The sequence below is a fragment of the Peromyscus maniculatus genome, chromosome 3, assembly GCF_049852395.1.
Source record: "Peromyscus maniculatus bairdii isolate BWxNUB_F1_BW_parent chromosome 3, HU_Pman_BW_mat_3.1, whole genome shotgun sequence".
Lineage (NCBI taxonomy): Eukaryota > Metazoa > Chordata > Mammalia > Rodentia > Cricetidae > Peromyscus > Peromyscus maniculatus.
Window position 1 is genome coordinate 108,463,244 of NC_134854.1, and position 23,555 is coordinate 108,486,798.

Below are 23,555 nucleotides of genomic sequence, written 5' to 3' on the forward strand. Positions count from 1 at the left end.
GTAATCTGCAAAATTTAACATCCATTGACAACTGTCACAAAACCAGGAATGTTTTTTAAACCTGACAAAGGCCACCTATAAAGAGGCTCTGGGTAACAGCCTGCATTAAATTTCACAAATTATAATTAACTCAATAATTAATTATAATTAATTTAAAAATTTCAATAAATTTAAAAGGTTTTGCTTTTCTAAAGATGATGATGAGACTATGAAAATAAAAGATAGATTGGGAGAAAATTTTGTAAACATATATCTGATAAGGAGCAGATTTCTAGAATATGTAAAGAAATCTCAAACAAAAGATTTGAAAATTACTTACAAAAAATGTACACAGATATGAGGCACATGTTTAAGGAAGATTCATTGGAGGTTTGCAAAATGGAAATTAAACCTATGATGCGTGTCAGAGTAATGTGGTGGTAATCTAATTATACTGAAATGTGATTTTGATTGTATGTTAATAAATAAAGTTGCCCGGGGGTCAGAGCTATTAGAGCCATAGCAAGAGTGTGGCGGTGGTGGCACACGCCTTTAATCCCAGAAAGCCAGCCTTTAATCCCAGGGAGTGGTGGTAGAAAGCAAAAAGATATATAAGGCGTGAGGACCAGAAACTAGAAGCATTTGGCTGGTTAAGCTTTCAGGCTTTGGAGCAACACAGTTCAGCTGAGAGCTATTGGGATGAGGACACAGAAGCTTCCAGTCTGAGGAAACAGGACCAGCTGAGGAACTGGTGAGTTGAGATAGCTGTGGCTTGTTCTGTCTCTTTAAATAGACTAACAGACAGGAAATAGAGCCCTGATTCGGGAAGCTGGGACACCGCAGGCGGAAGGGTGAGATTTCAGCTCTGAGCTCTGACCTCTCGGCTTTCTCTTTTGCATTGTTTCTGTGTTTCTTATTTAATAAGACGGTTGGTTACATCTATATAGTAATCTTGGTTGTCAATTTAAAATCACCATGGAAACAAATTTCAGAGCAAGTCTGAGGGGTTTGATGGTCCAGATTAAGAGAATTAAGGTGTGAAGACTCCCTAAAGGTGGGTGGGACCATTTCACAGACTGAGATCCCAGACTGAATAAAGAGAAAGGGAAGTGGGCGAGGGCCTTTATCACTGTCTGCTTCCGCACTGTGGATGCGATGCAACCAGCTGCCTCAAGCTTCTCTCCTCCCCCCGCCCCTGCTGATGGCCGGGATAACCCGGAACTACAAGTCTAAGTGAACCCTGTCTTCCTTAGGCTGTTCCCATCAGGTGTCCTGTCTCAGTGAAGAGACAAGTAACTAACACAATATGGCACCATTACAAACCCCCTGGGGTGGCAGAAAACAAGCAAACAAATGTTTGAAGAATCGAAAAGTCTGTTCATTTGCCTGCAAAGTTCATGATTTCATTTTTATTTACAGCTGAATTATATTCCATAGTGTATGTGTACATTTTCATTCCCCATTTGCCAACTGAAGAGCATTTAGGTTGTTTCCATTTTCCAGCTATGTGAACTGGGCAGCGTGAGCATTGCTGAGCAAGTGTCTGTGCAGTGAGACGATGAGTCCTTTGAGCATATGCTGAGGACTGAACTAGGAAATATCACACTGAGAGAGGGGACCCGGACCCAGAATGACAAACATCACATGCTCTCCTCTCATCTGTGGTTCCTGTCTCCAAGTCTTCAGTAGTTTACCTGGAGTAGCTGCAGAAACCAGCAAAGTAAAAAGGGACCATGGCTTGATGGGGGGATGTCTTTCAGTATGTTGCAAATATGTTTTGCTCTGATTGGTTGATAAATAAAGCCTTTTGGCCTATGGCAAGGCAGCTTAGAGGCAGGCAGGAAATTCAAAGAGAGAGCCAGGAAGGATGTGGGGAGAGACACCAGCTAGCCGCCCAAGGAGCAACATGTAGTGGGATACAGGAAAAGCCATGGAACATGTGGTGATACATAGATTAATTACATAATTTCCCCCTTCCCTTTCCTTGCTCTCAAAAACCTTTCCCATGTACTCCCCCACTGGACACTTTCAAACTCTTGGCCTCTATTTCTTTAATTGTTGTTACGTAAACATTGTCTTAGTCACTGTATTATTGCTGTGAAAAGACATCATGACCAAGGCAACTATTATGAAAGAAAATCATTTAATTGGGGGCTCGTTTGCAGTTCCAGAGGCTTAGTCCATTGTCATCATGGTAGGGATCATGGTGCTGGAGCAGTGGCTGAGACCAACAAACTGAGGGGGAGAGAGAGAGAGAGAGAGAGAGAGAGAGAGAGAGAGAGAGAGAGAGAGAGAGAGAGAGAGAGAGACTGGTCCTGGCATGGACTTTCAAAACCTCAAAGCCCATCCCCAGTGACATACTTCCTTCAACAAGGCCATGCCTCCTAATCCTTCTAATCCTTTCAAAGAGTTCCACTCCCTAGTGGTTAAGCAAATATATGAGCCTATGGGATGAGGAAAAATATTTGAGAAGTTCAAGTGTCATCTAAGAGTGGAAGAACTTAAATAATCATGAATTGATGGTAGACCAGAGGACAATCTCAGGTGTTGTTCCCCAGGAACCATCCATCCACCATTTTTTGAGACAGAATCCCTTACCATCCTGAAGTTTCCCAAACAGGCTAAGCCGTCTGACCACTGAGCTCCAGGGAGTCCACCTGTCTTTGCCTCCCAAGGATTACATGCACCATGCCTAGCCTTTTTAACATGGGTTCTGGGGATTGAACTTGGGCTATCCTTCTTGCAAGACAAACACTCTACCAACTGAGCCATCTCTTAGTCATTTCAGTTGCTGAATGAGTAGATGAACTAAGGACCATTATGTAACATAAAAGGAAAAAGAACAACACTGTAAGAAAGAATTCACCATGGCACATAAGAGACACAAATTAGGGGAGAGGTTCATGTTCCATCCCTAGCAAGCAGCAGAACTTGACAGCTTTAGCCATGTGGTTCTGGCTTTAGAGTCAAGAAAAACCACTAAGGAAAACCACTGAGGCCAGGCATGTGTCAGGGGTTTCCCTGAATGGAGGCCTAGAGAGGCCATTGTGAGAAGCTATAAAGGTATAACCTGGATTGTCTTGGAGACCCCAAGATATTGGAGATGCCAGAGCTGTGGGATACCTCCTGAGGAGAGCTGCTAACAGGGGGCTGAACCAGACCAAGAGAGAGAAGTATGTTACAGTCAACAAAGCTGAAAGAAGTTGGAGATTTGAAGAGTGTTTTCACATCAGACATAAAGATGCAGAGTATGAAGTTTGCCCAACTGGTTTTTGATCTTGCTTTGGTCCAGTATTTCCTCACTATGTTCCCTATCCTATGTTTTAGAACAGTAATATATATCCTGTGCCATTATATTGAGGAACCCAGGCCCCTGCCTGGACCCCTACCTTGACTGTTCTGCAGCCATGACAGGCTGTGAAAAGACCCAACAGGATGTAGGCCCCTGGCACAGCATGATGTGCCCTTGAGCCCCCGACCTTGGGCCTAGCTCTGTGTACAGGAAAACCCTACCAGATGTCCCCATACAGTAAAAGAAGTCAATTAAAAGTTACAGCTAACAGGTTCATGATAAAGAAAGCCACATGTAGTAGCCACAGCAACCGCTGAAAGAGATCATAGCTTTCTTGCAGCTGCAAACTAACCAAGGATAGCACCTCCAGTTGGGAGATCAATCCTGAGTCTACTCCTATGTAGTCTGTAGACCCCACACCTCCTTGCTTCACCCCCCTTGCTTCACTCCCTATAAACACCCTGCCCCTTTGCTACTTGGGGTCTCTCCTGCTCTGCTGCTACATCAGACAGATGGAGAGGCCAGGTTAACTCACAATAGTAAAAAGACTCTGCTTTTGCATTGGATTTGGTCTCTTGGTGGCTTTGGGGGACTCTGGGTACAACAATATATTGGAAATATGTGATCTTCTGTTTGATTTTGATTTTACAGGGGATTACAGTTAAGAGATTACATGAATCTGAGAAGAGCCTTTGAACTTTAGGTTTTAAATAAGCTTGAGACTGTTATAGATTATGAGGACTTTTGAAGTTGAACTGAATGCATTTTTTATATTATGATATTACTACAAGCCTATTGGGGCCAGGGCATAGATTGCTGTGGTTTGAAAGAAAAAGCCCCCAGAGGGAGTGGCACTATTAAGAGGTATGGCTTTTGCCAGGTGGTGGTGGTGGCGGCGGCAGCGGCGGCAGCGGCGGTGGCGGCGGCGGCGGCGGCGGCGCACGCCTTTAGCGCCAGCACTCAGAAGGCAGAACCAGGCAGATCTCTGTGAGTTAAAGGCCAGCCTGGTCTACAGAGTGAGATCCAGGACAGGTACCAAAACTACATGGAGAAACCCTGTCTCGGAAAAAAAAAAAAAAAAAAAAAAGAGGTGTGGCTTTGTTGGAGTAGTTATGGCTTTGTTGGAAGAAGTGTGTTGCTATGGGGGTGGCCTTTGAGGTCTTCTATGCTCAAGCTACACCCAGTGACACAGTTCACTTCTTGTTGCCTATGGATCAAGATGTAGAACTCGCAGCTCCTTCTCCAGCACCATGTCTGCCTCCATGCCACCATGTCCTGCTATGATGATAATGGACTAAACCTCTGAAACTGTAAGCCACCCAGTTAAATGTTTTCCTTTATAAGAGTTGCTATGGTCATGGTCTCTCTCTCTCTCTCTCTCTCTCTCTCTCTCTCTCTCTCTCTCTCTCTCTCTCTGTCTCTCTCTCTCTCTCTGTCTCTGTCTCTCTGTCTCTCTGTCTCTCTGTCTCTCTGTCTCTCTGTCTCTCTCTCTCTCTCTCTCTCTCTCTCTCTCTCTCTTAGATCTATTTATTTATTATGTATAGTGTTCTGCCTACATGTATGCCTGAAAGCCAGAAGAGGGCACCAGATCTCATTACAGATGGTTGTGAGCCACCGTGTGGTTGGTGGGAATTGAATTCAGGACCTCTGGAAGATCAGCTAGTGCTCTTAACCTGTGAGCCATCTCTCTAGCCCCAATGGTGTCTCTTCACAGCAATAGAAACCCTAACAAAGCATTTGGGGAACTTCACAATATTTTTCTACATAACACATAGATTAAAGAAGCCTTAAGAGAAATTATAAAGAAATAAACTCAGAAGTTACTGTAAATATTTTTGTGTAGTAGAATACTACATATCAAAGTTTCTCATGTTTTCTACAACTTTCTATGATTTCATTTTTTGACCAGAAAACAAGCATTATATTGCTCTTTACAAGTGATATTTAAAAGGTAGAATTGAAGGCTGTGCTAGAGTTGAATGTGAAGACTTCGAGTTTTGGGTTGGCTGAAGTATCTTTTGTGATTGATTCACAGTTTAAAAATCAATAGAAACTGCAGAAAATTCAGCATGTTTGAGAGCTAATGATGATGGTTTGGTTTGAAGCCTGAGGAGTGGTAGTGGAATCTGTTTCTTTAGTGTGTTGGGATGGCTCTAGTGTGTTGGGATGGCTTGAGTGTGTTGGGACAGGTTGAGTGTGTTGGGATGGCTTGAGTGTGTTGGGACGGCTTGAGTGTGTTGGGGATGGCTCTAGTGTGTTGGGATGGCTCTAGTGTGTTGGGATGGCTCTAGTGTGTTTGGATGGCTTGAGTGTGTTGGGATGGCTTGAGTGTGTTGGGACGGCTTGAGTGTGTTGGGACAGGTTGAGTGTGTTGGGACGGCTTGAGTGTGTTGGGATGTCTTGAGTGTGTTCGGACGGCTTGAGTGTGGCTCACACAGGGAGAAGACAACATGTGAAAAGAAAGACCAATGACAGAACCCAGTGGTAGCACTGAAGATACCCACAGAAGAAAAGAGGTAAGTGGTTGATGGGGAGTAGAAGCAGCAGCTGAAGGAAGGAAACCTCAAAAGTCAAAGGAATCTCAACCTAAGAAGATAGTGAGGAGGGGGACAGAAACATCACCCCCTTATCAGAGATTCCAGGGCTGAGTCCCCCACTGCAGCTTCTCCACTCACCCTGATGCCGCACTGCAGTAGATGGAGTGAGGAGGAGGAGGAACCAAAAAGCATGATTCTTTCTAAAGTTGTAGAGTATATGTATGTGTGTGCTGGGGGTGGGGAGGTTATCCATCTATGAGGAAGGCAGAGTTAAGGGATGGTTTCTCTGTTCATTTTGTTTTCTTAGAGTTGGAGCACTTTGACCACATACCCACAGAAAGAGATGGAGGTTTGAAAGCAAGGGAAGTTATTGCGTGGAGAAAGTCAAGTCAAAGATGGAGATACTGGTCCAGCAATGATATAAGAATATATCTCCTGGAGGAGTTGTCATGGAGACTAGCCGAATGAGGAAGCTGGAGAGGTAGCAGCTCAAGTCTGATGCCTTCTATTACCTTGAGGCAGTGGGGACTGGGCTGGGGGTGGGGAACAGATGGACTGAGAAGCCCCACCAGTCATGAAATGAAGATAGGAGACCTGAGCTATAGGTGAGGAAGGATGCATTCTGGTACAGTTGCCAGTCTTAAGTTTACTTTTTCTTTTCTATTTTAGCCCCTACCCAAGAAGAGAGAAGAGCTTTCTGGGAAATTATTTGGCCTATTGTAGATGTGGGTAAAGAGATTAATGCTATGGGCCCATTTTATTTCTGAATTTTTGATGAGGTGATCCTTTATTGAGTTCTAATCATGCAACAGCAGGTGTAGGCTACAAGTCAAGCAACAGAGACCCTCAGCCCACAGATACTGCAGACAGCATCTACATACATGTTCCTCACTAAGGTAGATGTGAGAAACAGACTTCCCTTTATTCAATCCTGACAGCCCCTTCTGGCATTTAAGGGTGTGTCAATTATGAAAAGGTTAAGCGAGATTGCTTCTTTTAGAGGGAACACCCATGGTCATGAACAAAATAAAATATTAATTTAGTGGGAGGAGCTGCAGCCTGTCAGAACAAGGGTGTGGAGAAGAGGAAGGACAGAGGGACACATGGGGTGGTGCTGGGCTGACAGAAAGGGCGGGATGCTGGCAAAACTTCCATCCCGTAATGTCTCTGGTTCACTGTGTAGGGAACTGTAGGTTCTTGGCAAGTTGAATAGTTCTGACTCCATTTCTCTCTCTCTCTCTCTCTCTCTCTCTCTCTCTCTCTCTCTCTCTCTCTCTCTCTCTCTCTCTCACACACACACACACACACACACACACACACACACACACACACAGATTGAGTGAAATAGTTAAAGGTTATAAAGTTGAGTCTGAGAGCGTCACCGATGTGATGTTACAAGGTCTCCTTAGGACCACTGAGCCCAGTTCACAGCACTGGCTCTGTTGTTATTCCATGGCGCTCTTCCACAGGCTCAACCACAGGTTTGTCTGCTGGCTGGAGCTCTCTACCCACACAGCACAGGGAGGCTGCATCCCCGTGAGCATTTGTCTTACAGCTCATGTGAGGGAGCTCTGAAGCATGTAGGGAAAGCATGGGCTCTAGGGTTTTGTGAAAGGTTCATTCCGCTACCACCTGCCGTGTGTCTGATGTAGGGCAGAAGGGCTCTCAGGACCTCTCCTTGTTCTTACTCTTCAGTATCCACCCTATGCACAAGCCTGGCCTCTCCTCAGGGCCAATCAGAGGCCAGTGCTTGATGGGAATAAGGGATGCTTTGTTCAAGGGGGTAGCTTTTTCTTCTACCCACCTTTTTTCTTGTGAGTGTACATGTGTGTGTGTGTGTGTGTGTGTGTGTGTGTGTGCGTGTGTGTGTGTGTGTGTGTGTGTGTGTGTGTGTGTGTGTGCATATCTGTACCTGAAGGTTAGAGGTCAATGTCAAGTGTCTTCCTCAATTGCTCTCCATTTTGTTTTTGTGAGACAGAGTTTCTTGTTGAGCCTGAGCTCACTGATTGGCTAAGCATTTCCTGAGCTCACTGATTGGCTAGAGCGTTTCCTGTTTGTGCTTCTCTGGTGTTGGAGTTGTATGCATGCATTGCCACTTCCTGCACTAGAACATGGGCCCTGGAGGACCACCCTGGTCCTATAATGTTAACACAGCACACACTTTCAGGCACATCTCAGTGCCTTGTGATGTGAGCACGGGTTGCTTTACAACTTGAAATCTCTTACAGCACTTAGGCATGCACAGGGCTTGGCCCCACTAGAGCGCAGTGAATCACTATTTAGTGGCTTCCAGCACAAGCATGAAGTTACTAACCCAGCAGCCCATCGTGAGGGCAGTAAACGGGATTGTTTCCTGGAACTAGATGAAGGGAGTTGCTTTTTAATCAAATCCAGTGGAAACTGTGAGGGAGAAACACCCCACAATACGGACCTGTTTCACTAAGCACTTTCAGGAACTGGAGACTACGGGGTGTGGGGTAGAGGTAGGAGGAGAACATTGGTGAATAACTAAATGTCAAGATTCCCTGAGGCTCTGAGCATAGGATTGATTCCTCCAGAAGTGAAGAAGGCACATATAGAGATGCACAGTCTAGTGGAGACGAAGAGAAGGGAAGCAATGCTAACCGGTCATCCTGCAGAAAACTGACTTACAGAGTCATGCCTCACTGTTCATGAAGGGCTGTCCTTGACTTACAGAGTCAGGTCTCACTGTTCATGAAGGGCTGTCCTTGACTTACAGAGTCAGGTCTCACTGTTCATGAAGGGCTGTCCTTGACTTACAGAGTCAGGTCTCACTGTTCATGAAGGGCTGTCCTTGACTTACAGAGTCAGGTCTCACTGTTCATGAAGAGCTGTCCTTGACTTACAGAGTCATGCCTCACTGTTCATGAAGGGCTGTCCTTGACTTACAGTCATGCCTCACTGTTCATGAAGGGCTGTCCTTGACTTACAGAGTCAGGTCTCACTGTTCATGAAGGGCTGTCCTTGACTTACAGAGTCAGGTCTCACTGTTCATGAAGGGCTGTCCTTGACTTACAGAGTCAGGTCTCACTGTTCATGAAGGGCTGTCCTTGACTTACAGAGTCATGCCTCACTGTTCATGAAGGGCTGTCCTTGACTTACAGAGTCAGGTCTCACTGTTCATGAAGGGCTGTCCTTGACTTACAGAGTCATGCCTCACTGTTCATGAAGGGCTGTCCTTGACTTACAGAGTCAGGTCTCACTGTTCATGAAGGGCTGTCCTTGACTTACAGAGTCATGCCTCACTGTTCATGAAGGGCTGTCCTTGACTTACAGAGTCAGGTCTCACTGTTCATGAAGGGCTGTGGTCCTTTACTTTGTACTCTCCACTAGGGAACTGTAGAAGGTGGATTTCTGTGGGGCACCTGGCTCTGGCTGTGGCTCTGCTAGCTCTGGTACTCTAGACCTAATGGATACTCATCTTTCAATGAGAAGCTCATTCCTCTAGGCCTGATGGCTAAGACTGAACACACTTTATTCATGAATTCTTTTACATGTCATCATTAAACTGTTTCAATATGAATGATTAGGGAGCCACATGATATTGTTTCTAAATGTCCAAGAGATAGTTACAAACAACACCCTCATCACTGCAGTATCTGTTCTTCACATGGGCATCTCATGTTTTCTAGAAACTTCTTTTCAGAATCATTAAGTGCATGGCCAGCTTTGGCTGGTTTTCACAATGGTGAAAAACAAGGCTGTTGACCAACATTCTCTTTATCTTTATACAGATGATGAAATTACTCAGAAGACCTTTCTTTAGCATTCCCCCCCCCCCGCCCCAAAATCCTGTGTACAGCATTCCAACACTCCAGGTAACAATTACCTTGAGACATGCCTCAAGGTTTCCAGGGATGCAGGCGGTTTGGCAAACGCATCTGGATGGACTTAAACAAGCGGCAGTTGAGAGGCAGGACGTGGGTATTTGGAAGGTGACAGTCCCGAGGGAAACAGCTCAAGATGCTCGAGAAAGACCGCCTCAACGCTGCTGTAATTTGGAAAGAATTTCCCTCCTGTACAAAAACAACTATGTCATAAGTTTGGATCTTCTGGAATTGGAAGCTTTCTAGCAATAATTATTCAAACATTATTTTATACTTCCCTGTTGCTGTTTTCTGGGTGTGTTATTCTTGGTCAGAAGTACAAATGGGGTGAGCAATGAGTGTAGACCATCCTACAACACAAAGGCGGTTGGCACTGGAGCTTCTGTTACAATTTTAGCAACAAGAGGGTAAACAAAGGCACAGTATAGCTCTTTCTAAAGAAAGAAATGTGCGCAGATTTCAAATAACAGCTAACTTGGGGCTGTAACAGGATCCATCAGACTGATAGCCAGCTTCACAGAGACACAATCAGAGCAAGGAGACAGAGATAGAATTTCTACATGAGGGCCATTCCTCACCCAGTTAATACGTAACAGGATTGTCATTTTGGGCAACACGTCCTAAGTACCAGAAAATAAGAACATGACAGCTACAGGCTTCAGGGCTGCTAGTAACACCAGCTGGTTCACACAGCAGGGGGAGCCTTGAATATTTAAGAATGGAAATGTGTCCTGGTGGTAAACATTCCCCTCGAAGAGAAGGGAAAAATACATGCAATAAGCCTGAGTCTGTGTGAAACTCCAACTCTTCCTCCATGTGTGAGCATGCTGTACACAGAATGCATCTGGATTGTTCCAGACAAAGAGAGTTTTCACTCAGTCTCACGTGGCAGGGTGTGGGCTGAAATGAAGCCATGGGTGTGTGTGCACTGGATGATAAGTGAGGATAGGGCCTTGCTTGGGGGAAAGCCCAGCATTAACCTCCACAGGCAGGGCAGACTCTATTTACCCATGACCTGACTTGCTCACACTAACCCTAGGGTACTGAGGTCATACTATCACCCAAGACTCCCCCACTGTGTCGCCATGGCCAGCACACAGCAGCTGTTCTCCAGATTATACCCCAAACCAGAGATGGATGGATGTGATGTACACTGTAGTTTCTAGCTTGGCCATCTCCGGCTACTCAAAGAATTTAAAGGCACCTTGTAAACATCATGTATGTGTCAGTCTAAGGCCCATGGAGGTGACAAAAAGCATTGCCATGCCTTCCTCCCTTGAGGAGATGCAAGCCACACAAAGTGTAGCTCTCAGGCTGACAAGAAACAAGAGCCTTGCTCCTGTGGATTTAGGTCTTAAAGGAGACCAGAATTGAGGGGAGCACATGCACATATTTACATGTGTACACACACACACACGCACACGCACACGCACACGCACACGCACACGCATATGCACATGCACATGCACGTGCATACAGGAAAAGAAAAGAAAATGGTGAGACCAGTCTTCCAAATCCTAACCAAAGGAATGCCATCATGCAGTAAACTACCATTTATGTGTTCTACATGCTGGACTGCAACAAGACAGACTATCTTTACCACAGTGGGACAGTGTTTTCTGAGACCTCGAGAGTCCCCAGTAAGGGCTATACTAGAGTACCCTAAAACACACAACTTTCCCAGAGTCTGGCTTTGTCCACGGCTTGTGTTGTCTGAGTCTGCTGTCACCTCTGGTGTCCCAACATAGGGTAGCACTCCAAGCCCAGACTTATGCTGACTCTGACGCAGATGTAAAGTAGGAGCATGGTTACAGAGGTGACTTCTGGAGATCGTGCTTGTGCATTGCCGTCCACTGCCCATAAGTAACTCCTGATTAATCCATTTTGCTCATTGGGATGAACTTGTATGAGTTGCTAAGTTGCTGGTGCCATTCTGGTTGGGAGGTAGATACCAATTTGACATCTCCCTGGGTGGCCTTACACTCACACCACAGGAAGAACATCTCCTGGCTTTGAAGCTAGTTGAGTAACAATACTGTATGTGAGAGGAATTCCTTCTCTTCTCCCCATGGGAAAATGAAAGCCTGGGAGGAGGGAGCAGATCTGGGCCTCCTGGCTTTTAGCTCCAACCAGCAGCTCTCCACACAGATTTTCAAATCCAAGGTACAACCTAAGGGCAGCATTTCCCTCAAGAAATGAATCCTTACAGAGGCTAAAGTGAGCCTGGAAAATAATGAATAATAATGAATGCAATGAGATTCCATTCCCATTTGTATCTAGGACATCGTGATGTAGTGCAAAATGTATACATAGAGGTCTTTTAGCTCATTTGTCATGTGAATAGAAATTGTTCTTATCCAAAAGAGAGACCCTGAACATCCTTGTCCATCTGTCTCTCTATCAACTATCAGTTTATTACCTATAATGAGCATCTACCACACCAGCATTTCACTGATCCACATGTCACCTTGAGTCCTTAGTAAATCATGACACACAAAATGTGTGCTGGGAATTGAACAGGTACCCCCAAATCACCATCAGAGGCCAAATCTACAAGCAGGGCCAACACAGCCACCCTGACCTCCACAGAGCTGTGACGGTCTCTGAGGCAGAGGAAGACCTCTCCACAGCTCCCCACATCCAGCCCCAGGCTTCTTGACCTTGTACAGTTAAAGAATGAACTTGAACTCTTTTGAGGATGAATTAAAACTGCAGGCTCGCTTTCACCCCGATGGTCCTAATCTAGGCATTCCAGCATTCTGGAAGACATTGACAGTGAGCCAGGATTTGGAACCAGGCAGACCCTTAAGCTCTGGCTCTTGTAGGAGAGGAAGGTTGTGGGCACAAGAAGGTTTTCAGTAGAAATCTGTGATCCGTACTAATGAACACACTTTTCCCTTTATCAAATTTGAACCACCAGCTTCAGTTGTAGAAGAGAACAGGGGGAAAAATCAAGTGTTAATTCACCTTCAAAACTACTTTGAGCATTTCCTCAATTTCCCAGGTGACAGTCCCTGCCCCCTCTCCTCAGAGCAATCTTCCCTTATTTTAATATAATGTGTGAAAATGTCATTGTCTAGAAGCAAATAAGAAGACAGAGTTCTCTGAGAGCACCCACAGACGATGAAGGAAGTTTCCAGTCAGAAAATGAGGAAGGTCTGGTAGAAGCAGCGGTGTGGAGCTTAAAAAACAAAAGCATTTGCCGAGTGACAGTCCAGGAGAAGAAGCAGGGTGTGAAAAGGCCGAGTGCCCATGGGATGCCTTGGATGGTATGACAGTGTGGGAACCTTGGTGTATGCCAGGCACCCAGGACACAGGCAGCTGAGGGAACTGGGAACCCCTTTAGGAATTCCCATGGATGCCATTCCAACAAACTTGAACTTTTTCTTAAGATCTGCCAGTGAAAGTTTCTAAGCTCTGGAGATTAATGTCTATTTACTTCCCATGCTCTGGGAAAAGAACCCTGGGGAAAATGAAGGGCACACACTGTAGTATCAGAGGCCTGGGATGAGGCCAGCTGGTCCTGCAGCTCTGGTAAAAGTCAGTTAAGGAGTGCCCTGGCCAAGGCCGGAGTGGAGAGGCCTTGGAGAGAGGTACCAGCAAGGATTAGCTGCTGGCTGTGAAGATGGGAAGAAAGCGCTGCCAGCAGCCCCCAGAGCTCTAACCCAGTGGCTGGTGTAACCATTGAGAGCCCCGGGTGAATGGTGCCAGATGGCTTTGGTGCAAGCCACTCGTGACCGACCTGGGTGGAAAGCTGCACTGGCCAGACAGTTCCTCAAAGAAATACCTGTCCAGGGCACAAGGACCAGTTTTCTGATTTGGAGGTCCTTTTCACAGCCAAGACCACCACCTCTCACCCGTGGGTTTTGATAATAAGCTTCCAATGTGACTTGAGCATGCTTAGGGGTCTTAGGAAAGGGGAGGTAAGGAAGGAAAGATCTGGGAAAAGCTCACAATAGGATCAGGTCAAGGGAAAGAAGAGAAACTGTTCACACATTCCCATAGGAGCCAGTATCTGGAAGGGCAGATATGCACACAGATCTCATCTGTGTGGTGTTTGGTTTTAGGGATTACTCTTTTCTTGAATCTGAACAGTGGCAATGCATAAAATACCCACACCCATGGCTTTGATTGGAGCAGAACTTATCACGGATCACATTGAGTTTACTGAGGTACCTTCAGCAGGTGATGAGTCAGGTTGCCTCCGGTCCAAGCACCGTGCTGACCAGGCAACTAAAGGCTTCCGGGACTCAGCTGCTGTGCAGATACAGGAAGGGGTGGGAGATAAGCTGTGGGCTCCACCTGAGCACACCTAGCTTGAGCAAAGCTGGTCAGGTACAAATACCAGAAGGCTGCATGTCTGCAAGCATGCCTGCCTGTTCTCCACTCCACCACACGGCTGACAACATGAAGTTCACAGTAAGTCCTATCTTCCTCTAAAACTCAATACAACTGGAAACCATTAATAGGGGCGAAAGAAGGGTCTGATTCTTACGGCGCTGTTACCCTAATGGAAATAATTCTTTCCTTCTCATGGAATCATGGCGTTTAACAATTATGTCCATAAAGAAGAATAATTGCACTGGGAGGGTCCAGCACAAGCTAATTGCAGTAGAATTGCCTTCCACAGCACCTGCTCAGGGATTCTACTCAGGACAAGCAGTCTCTGGGCTCCAGAAGGTGTCTGATCTTTGATTCTGCTTTATCAAGAGTCCTGGGCCTATTCTGGTCAGACCGGAAGGTCCCTGTTGTCAAAACCAGTCTCCAACACTTGGCTGTCAACTGGCCCGACAAGAAATAAGCATCCTCAGGCCCTGTCCAGGCATGTCTGTGAGGAAGTGTCTGAGGATGGAGCAAGCTCCGTTTTTCCTCTGAAGTGCTAGGATGCAGGGGGCTGAAGTCACACGGACACTTCCTATTGCAGCACACTCCATGGGCTCCTCCTTATGATGGGACCATAAATGTAAACTCTGAAGTGTCCTCCCCAGAACAGGCTGGATAGAGGCAGGGAGAGCTCCAAACACAGGCTAGAGGGTTGGACCTCTCTTCTAGCTCTGCCCTGCGCAGGGGTGTGCCTTTGTCTAGGGTAGCATTTCTCAACCTTCCTGATGCTGCGGCCCTTAAATACAGTTCCTCATGGTGTGGTGACCCCCGGCCATAAAATTAATCTCATTGCTACTTCATAACTGCAATCCTGCTACTGTTATGAACCGTAATGTAAATATCTGTGTTTTCGGATGGTCTCAGGCGACCCCTACAGAAGGGTTGTTCAACCCCCAAAGGGGTTACACCCCACAGGATGAGAACCACTGATCTAGGGCCCTGTGCTCCTCAGTAGCTGCCTTGCTTACAGGAGATAACTTTGTGCTGGGACACTTCTTCTACATGTACTTTTTTAAGAGACAAATTTTAACTCTTTCTTAAGCTGAAAACAAAAATAATAGAAATGCTTAATCTACTAAGAAAATGATAAGAGATTTGCTTTGTTGGGACAAAAGCATCCCAGATCAAATAAAAATAAAAATAAAAAAAAAAAACACAGTTGAAAACCATCTGAAAGATGTGGTTTTCAGAGCTTCCATTACACGGTGTATGCATCAATTTTTATGCTTTATTCATCAGTTTTCAGTGTCTAGATCAAAATTCTAAAACTATATATTAATATAATTATAATAAATCAACAGTTGTATATTATTATTAAATTCTTCTGTAGTTAAAAAATGCAAGGTGGAAGGAAAAAACACGGATGGTTTGGCACATTGGTAAAGTTAGTAAACATTTCTGATGAGCTTGAGGGGGGGAGCAGATGCTGTCAACAGTGCGACCACCGTCCCTGTTCTCTGTTTTCAGATGGTTCTCGTCAGCCTGCTCGGGCTCTTCGCGGCACCTGGGTTTGCTTACGTAAGTCTCATTTTCTGAAATCAGTTACCAAAGTGCATTTACAAAGAAATGTGATCTTAAATCAGCTTCCATTTCTTATCCACTTTAGAATATCAACATCAACGATAATGGCAACGTGGCCGGAAGTGGTCAGCAGTCAGTGAGCATCAACAACCAGCACAATGTGGCCAATGTGGACAACAATAATGGCTGGGACTCCTGGAATTCCATATGGGATTATGGCAGTGTAGGTATTAGACTCACAGTACTAGCATGTGGCGTACTCGCCAGCCATTAAAACCTTTAATGTAAATTCTAGCTGTCTATGAGCATCATAAGTACCAGTAACAACAACCATGTTGCTCAGGCGATTTTACTTCTCACACCTAACTATTGGTGATAAATGTTAACCACAGGCACAACTGCAGGACAGCCAGATCCAGAGCACTCATCCCAGCTCCTTAGGATCTTAGAGTTCCACTTCCCTGTGCCTCACTGCCTTCTCTCTTCTTTAACAGAGTTTTGCTGCAACCAGACTCTTTGCCAAGAAATCATGCATTGTGCACAAAATGAACAAGGACGTCATGCCCTCCCTGCAAGATCTCGAAGCACTGGTCAAGGAGCAAAAGGTAAAGGCGAGCCTTTTCATTTGGAGTGAGAGGTCTTCCTGTCTCCAGTAAATAACGAAGTCATACCCATTCCTTCTTTGCACAGCACGCCAGCATGTTTGTCGTGGTAAATGGCACGGGGTAGAGAATGCTAGGTGACTGCCTGAGTCGGGGCAGCTTCCACTCTACCAGATTCTGTGGCTCACAGCTGCCTCTGTGGGGAGGAGCAAAACACTGCCCTCCCTGAGTGCCAGGCCCAGAGGTCCGCACACCTCAGTGCAAGCCCCCAGTACCTCAAGGACACATTCCTTCCATAGTTAAGGTTATCAAAACTAGCAAACACAGAGGCTGCCTAGTTAAGATGGATTTTAAGATAAGAAGAAATCATTTTTAAAGTCTAAGTATGTCCTAGACAAGGTTTGAGATATTTTTAACATTAAAAGGATTTGTTGCTTGCTTGAAAATCCAATGTAATCAAGTGTCCTGTATCCTGTCAACCGTAGCTGTAGGAGATGTGAAGAGGGAATCCATGCTTTTCACAGTCAGATGCCTGAGTTAGTCTTCTGAGTGATAAATTGGTATCTATAACCAACAAGGTAGAGAATGCAAATAAGCTCCAGTCTCAGAAGTTATCACTAGCCCTACCCCAGGATCTAAGAGAGCAGTTGTGCTCCACATTTCAGGATAAATTTTGCCTCAGACATTTGTTTCTATGAGCAACTGAGATTTCAAACCATCTAAGTGCCTTGGGACACTTCAAAAATACCAAGACATTCAAAGCTAGAATTGTCTCTTCACTTTGGTTAGAAAAAAAATGGCAGCCAAGAAATGCCCGACTGCCCTTGTACCCCTTTAGATCAGCAAGCCCCCGGACTTAGGACTCATTAATTTTCTTTCTTTCCTCGGCACACTCGACTTTAGGGTAAAGGGCCTGAAGGAGCATCTCCCAAGGAATTGATGTTCTCTATCAACCCTACCAGAGTGGAGGACCTGAGTACATTTGGGACAAAGATTGCTGGCATGTGCCGGGGCATCCCAACCTATGTAGCTGAGGAGATTCCAGGTGTGTACCCCTTGATGCTGTTCACCCCAAGTCAGTGCTGAGGAATCTAACAGGAATCTCTAAAGTATGACCACAGATGGTACCAATCATGGTGGGTTGTTCATCACAGCGGACACTTGATAGCGAATGCTTCAGATGTATTAGTTCATAAATTCCTGGAAGCAATCTTAGTAGAATCTCCAGGCTCTACTCTGAGTCCTACTTTTGGAAACTGAGACACGGAGAAAGGTCCCAAAGCCTTTGTCTGGGTTAATCCAAGCATTTGGCTCAGGTTCTATGTTTAAACATAGAATCCTGTCTTTCTTGGGCCAGTTGGGTGTAGAATAAACTCCACATGTTCAAAAGAAAGCACAAAAATCATGGACGGCTAAATGAAAGGAGACTGCCAATCACACCTATTGATTCCCTGTCGCTCAAATACTTACTTCTTAGCATTCAAAGAATAGTATCCACAAGGTAAGAACCTAATGTAACTGTAAGTTTCCAGACCTCTGAAGTGGAGAAAGAGAGAGAGACAGAGACAGACAGACAGACACAGACAAAGAGACAGTAAGAGGAGAGAGGAGAAAAAGAGAGAGAGATCTTGAAGTTAGTATGTACCTTGGAAATTATGTGACACTCCTGCATAGTCCCCAAAGAGTCCCAGGATAGCCACTGATCCAGACTTTTGTTTACACCAGGACCAAGCCAGCCTTTCTACTCCCGGAAGTGCTACAGTGCTAACATACTCTGGATTATACAGCTATCCTTCTGTGGAACATCAGAGGAAACATATTAGAATTCCCTGTGGATTTGATCATCACATAAATAAAATGTGGGCTCCGACCATTGCTATACCTAACTATGAGAATGTTCTCTGAGAGTTGATTAGCCTCCTGAAGACTCAATAAACCCGTCCAGCACCCATACAATTTGTACTGACATTCCTCATGATTTTTATGGGGGTACAGCATGGTATGTGTTAAACCCACCTGTCGGCCAGTATTTAAGGCCTCTCCCTAGACAGGACCCCTTCAAAGGCTTCAGATACTACAAACCACAGCCTGGGGATGGGCTCAGACTATGCCACTGCTATCTTGCTGATGTATGAAATGGCATTTTAGACCAGCAAGGACAAAAACCTGCTCAAAGTGACCATAATCAGAAAGGGGAGTCTCCTTCAAGGGCCCAGGAGTATCTGTAATAACCCAAAGAGACACTGGGAATGGCTGACCAGAAGCATATTCCTGCCAATACTGAGAACCTCAGATTGCCTCTCTCCCCAGAATGGCACATTCCACCTCTGTAAACTCTGCCCCCTTCTTTCATCTGAAAATGGCTGTTGCTTTTCTCATAGGACAGGATAGCTAGACCAGAAAGTCAGCCTCATTCTTCACGTTCATTTGCCTTCCCAGTTCAAGAAGCATTACCTAATGTTGAATCCCACTTCCATATTCCCTTGACCACATTTGATTCAATGGTCTGCAACCTCCATTCCTTGACAGGCCAGAAGTGAGATCACATGGTACCCAAGCACTAGGGTCTCCATCAAAGGAGAAAGATCTGGAAGAAAATAATCTCCCAGCATTGTGTATCATAATAGGAACCTGCACTCCATTTTAAAAGTTGCTCCCATATATTTTTGTTTAGTTCCTGGAAGTCATTAGAGATTTCTTGCTCTATTCCTTTATCTGTGCATGAGATATCCCTATGTAAACCTAATAAAACTAAGCGAGATATTGATTCCCACCACTTAAATATTATCTATATTTGTCGGTGCTTACAGGGAGGAAGTTATAGTAATTATCTTCATTGTGCTGTAATTTCATCACTTTTTGCAAATCAGTGTTACTTCTGAAATATCCTGAAGCCCATAAAGGCAAAAAAAAAAGTCAAATAAGTCAAATATCACAATTGTACCTAGCGGACTGGAGAGATGGCTTCAGTGGTCAAGAGCACTTGCTGCTCTCCCAGATAACCCAGGCCCAATTCTCAGCACCCAGATGGCAGCTCACAGTCAGCTGTACCTCAGGCTCCTGGGAATCCAATGCCCTCTTATGACTTCTGTGTGCACCAGGCACACACACGGTATGCAGACAAAAATACATACACATAAAATAAATAAAGTAAATCTGATTTTTTGAAAGACCACAGTTGTAAATGTTGCCTGATGAGGGCATCAAAGAAAGAAAACTAAGTCCCAGAAAGTGTGTTCAGTGTCATACACCTGACTTTGGGAAGTGGTGAAGTCAATGGTATATAGGAGAATCATCTAGTATCTATTTTAGGATTAAAAACAAAACCTACTGGGAAGGTAAAACTTCTAGATTATATAAACTTATCAAAATATACAAAGAAAAAGTTTAAGAACTTCAAAGGAAAACAATTTTACTCTCCTAGTTGAATATTTTATATACTTATCTTAATTGCTGATGTATAAAGGCATCAATATGTAGATACATTATTTTAATAAGCATATACAGAATACCACAAAATACGTACTTCCTGTAAGTACACATAGAAGCTATGTAAATACTATGTGCTAAGACATAACTCAGACTGATTTACTCAAATCCTTAGCGTCATATGTGACACATTTTTCTAGTCTTCATGTAGTTGAGACACCAAGTCCTTCCCCAAATGAAACAAAATAATTTCACTTGTCCTGAAATTAGGTGGTATGTTTCTAAATAAGACAAGAACTGAAGAAAAGTGAATGATTACAAGTAAAACATACATTATAACATGAAATAACGAAAGCCCTGCACAGAAAACCACGTGAGTAGAGTCCATAGCCATGTAAAGAGGAAACCTAGAGCTTTGAACCTTCATTTTGTACAAGAGAGAAGGCTGAACATAGAGCTAGGCCTCCACCATTAAAATGAGAGAAAGTGAGGCAGGTAAGAGCACTTGCTGCTCTTCCTAAGTATCCAGGCCCAATCCCAGTGCCTCTGTGGCAGCTCACAGCATCCATAGCTCAGGTTCCAAGAGAGTCCACATCTTCTTCTGGCATCTGCCTACACTAATACATGTGGTTCATGACGTTCATACAGGCAAAATACCCACACACACTAAAAATAAATAATAATTTTAATGAGGGAAAATATACTATATCTAAAGTAGACCTCAGCCCTCAATTTGATTATTTCCTGGCATCTATTTCTCCTGGGTGAGTTTGTTTCTTTTTGTTCTAAAGCTTTCAGTTGTGCTGTTAATTCATTGGTGTGAGATTTCTCCATCTTCTTTATGTGTGCATTTAGAGCCATGAATTTTCCTCTTAGCACTGCTTTCATAGTGTCCCATAAGTTTGAGTATGTTGTACTTTCATTTTCATTGAATTCTAGGAAATCTTTAGTTTCTTTATTTCTTCCTTGACCCATTGATGTTTCAGGTGGGTATTATTCAGTTTCCATAAGATTGTAGACTTTCTATAATTTTTGTTGTTGTTGTTGAAGTCTAACTTTATTTATTTTTTGGGGGGGGGCGGGTTTCGAGACAGGGTTTCTCTGCGTAGCTTTGCGCCTTTCCTGGAGCTCACTTGGTAGCCCAGGCTGGCCTCGAACTCACAGAGATCCACCTGGCTCTGCCTCCCGAGTGCTGGGATTAAAAGCATGCACCGCCACCACCCGGCTGAAGTCTAACTTTAATGCATGGTGGTCTGATAAGATACAGGAGGTTATTCCAATGTTTTTGTATCTGTTGAGATTTGTTTTGTGTCCAAGCATGTGGTCAATTTTTGAGACGGTCCCATAGGGTGCTGAGAAGAAGGTATATTCTTTTGTGTTAGGATGGAATGTTCTGTAGATATCTATTAAGTCAATTTGAGTCATAACATCTGTTAGGTCCTTTATTTCTTTGTTAAGTTTCAGTCTGGTAGATCTGTTTTTTGGTGAGAGTGGTGTGTTGAAATCTCCCACTACTAATGTGTGGGGTTTGATGTGCGTTTTAAGCTTTAGTAGTGTTTCTTTTATGAATGTAAAAATAAAGATATTTACTAATATCACAAATCACTAAAATAGGAAATAAATATACAATACTGAGGGGTCAGACAGAGCCTTGTTTAGTTCCACTTCAGTTGGTTAGCCTAGTTAATATGAGTCCAGGGTTTCTTCCCACACAAATTTATTTAATACCATTCATTGACAGAGCGTGCATAGCTTTTGGAAGACAGTGCTGTGACCTGCATCAGTTTCACAAACTAAGCCTTAGATGAGGGCTGTGTTGTTTATGCTTATTGTGAGGTTCATCAGAGGCCAGAGTCTTAGAACACACGGACACACACACACACACACACACACACACACACACACACACACACACACACACACACACACACACGATCTCATTAAGATCTATGCCTGCCCCAGAGCCTCTGAATCCTTTAGCTAGCCACATAGGGAAGTCAAATCCACAATACTGCCTTTCACACTCCAGGAAGCAAATGGCTCCTCCCTCCTCCGTTAATTCATTCCGTGGAAATTGCTCAAAAGGTGAAATTCAGCACAGACATCCCTCCAGCAATTTGCTGAGAATCTCCTAGAGAAGAAATAAAGAGAAGGGGTCTTCAGAGTTTGGGCGCAGCTGGCATAGCCTATCTCTTATAGTACCTCCTGCAGATGGTGTCACTTGGAGCATTAAGCCAAGCTGGAGTCAAAAACTGGTTCCTAACTGCTCAGGAGCAGAACAGTACCAACCAACAGTACCAGTCAACTACTGAAGCCATCATGGAAGATCAGCAGCATTCATGAGTAAGCATTTTATACCTGCCTGGGGTCAGCTAGCCAGGAGCTAGACTGAAGCCATGTGGTCCAGCTAAAGTAAAGACAAGGGAAGTGACTCTCTGTGCCCTTCTCAGGTGAGAGGCACTGAACAATATGGTCAGAGTTCACTGGAACAGATGGTGAGAACTCCTATAACTTCATTCTCAGAATCTCACTAAAATCCAAGAGAGGACAGAAAAAACAATAAAACTCACAAAAATAACGTGAGAGGAATGGGTCTGTTTGGTTTCTACTTCCAGGCCACTGGTTAACACTGGGGGACATCAGGGCAGGATCTCAAGCAGAAACCCTGAAGGAACACTGCTTCCTGAATGGCTCAGGTTCACGATTAGCTAACTTTCTTATGCAGCTCAGGAGCACCTGCCCAAAGATTAATGCTGCCCACAGCGGGCTGGACCTTCCCCATCAATTAACAATCAAGTCAGTTCCCCATAGACCCTCCCACAGACCAACCTGATACGGACATCCTTCAGCCCAGGACCCCTGTGGCAAGATATTTAAAACCAGCCACCTTTACCCGATGCTGCATGTTGGTTTACATCCGATGCACCGTGGGTTTTTCTCGTTACATTTATTCATAAAAATCACCAAAGAGCTTCCAGTTGCTAAGTCTAATGAAGACCTTACAATGCTCCGCCTCTGTGCTCCAGCTGACACACATGAGTGTTTTCTCCTAGATATTCCTTTTCTTTCTATTCCAAGCTCTTTAAAAAACATTGGTGTTCTCCTGGGTTCCTCCCCCAACCCCTCATTTCCTACCCCTCTTCATCACCCAGGGTAGTATTTAAGCACACACATGGCTCCAGCTCCCATAAGTCACAAATTCCAAAGCTCTTCCACGCTCCTGAATATAAAGTGCACAGAGCTACTTTCTGAATTATAATTTTGTAACTAAATATAAAGCAGTGGTACTAATTAAGAAGGATGGAGAATGTGTTGAAGACTTTGAAAAGAAGATATACGGAGGGACATCTCAGAGCAAGGCCAAGTCAATCCAACCAGGGAGGCATAGCTATGTGGCAGATCATGTAACTAGATTCAAGAGCAATGAAGAATAGAAAATGCAATTGTAACAGTTCTACAATAGGAAACCTGATTTATGGGGAACTATCAACATGTGGGGAAATCACTCAACAATATCTACTGCGTGTGCCGAAAGCGCTGCTCCCTCGCTGAGTTTGATGTTATTCCTTCCCTCCTCTTTCCCACAGTTCCTCAATTGAATGCACGATCTAGAATTGTGTTTTAAACTGACCCCATTACTTGGGAAGTATGTAATGAATTCCCATGCTGTTTCTGCTTTGTAAGTTTCTGTTCCAACATTAAATCATGGCCCCTCCTTATCTACCACCCAAGGTTTTCCTTCTGCCTCTGGGCAGACCTGACTGCTAAGGGACAGTTTTCTGACTATGGGTCTTTATTTCTTCCTTCTTGGCTCTCAGATTTGTAATAATTCCATTGAGTGTTTTGTCTATTTCAACCCAACGATAATAATTCCCCTTGGCCTTCTTTATATGTTTATTCATTGACTCCACTGTTTTCTTTGGGTTTAAGACACAAGTTAACGTGCCTAAATTTATAAAAAACG

The 23,555-nt window shown here is 44.4% G+C and overlaps 1 protein-coding gene across 1 annotated transcript; it reads left to right on the plus strand.

The window, feature by feature from the left end:
* The first annotated feature begins 15,440 nt into the window (after positions 1–15,440).
* Positions 15,441–18,019, plus strand: Gkn1 (gastrokine 1). Its single transcript, XM_076566104.1, has 5 exons — positions 15,441–15,557; positions 15,646–15,783; positions 16,055–16,165; positions 17,066–17,207; positions 17,888–18,019. Exons 1-5 carry the CDS (start codon positions 15,441–15,443, stop codon positions 17,983–17,985), a joined length of 606 nt encoding a protein of 201 aa, XP_076422219.1. The 3' UTR covers positions 17,986–18,019.
* The last annotated feature ends 5,536 nt before the right edge of the window (positions 18,020–23,555 follow it).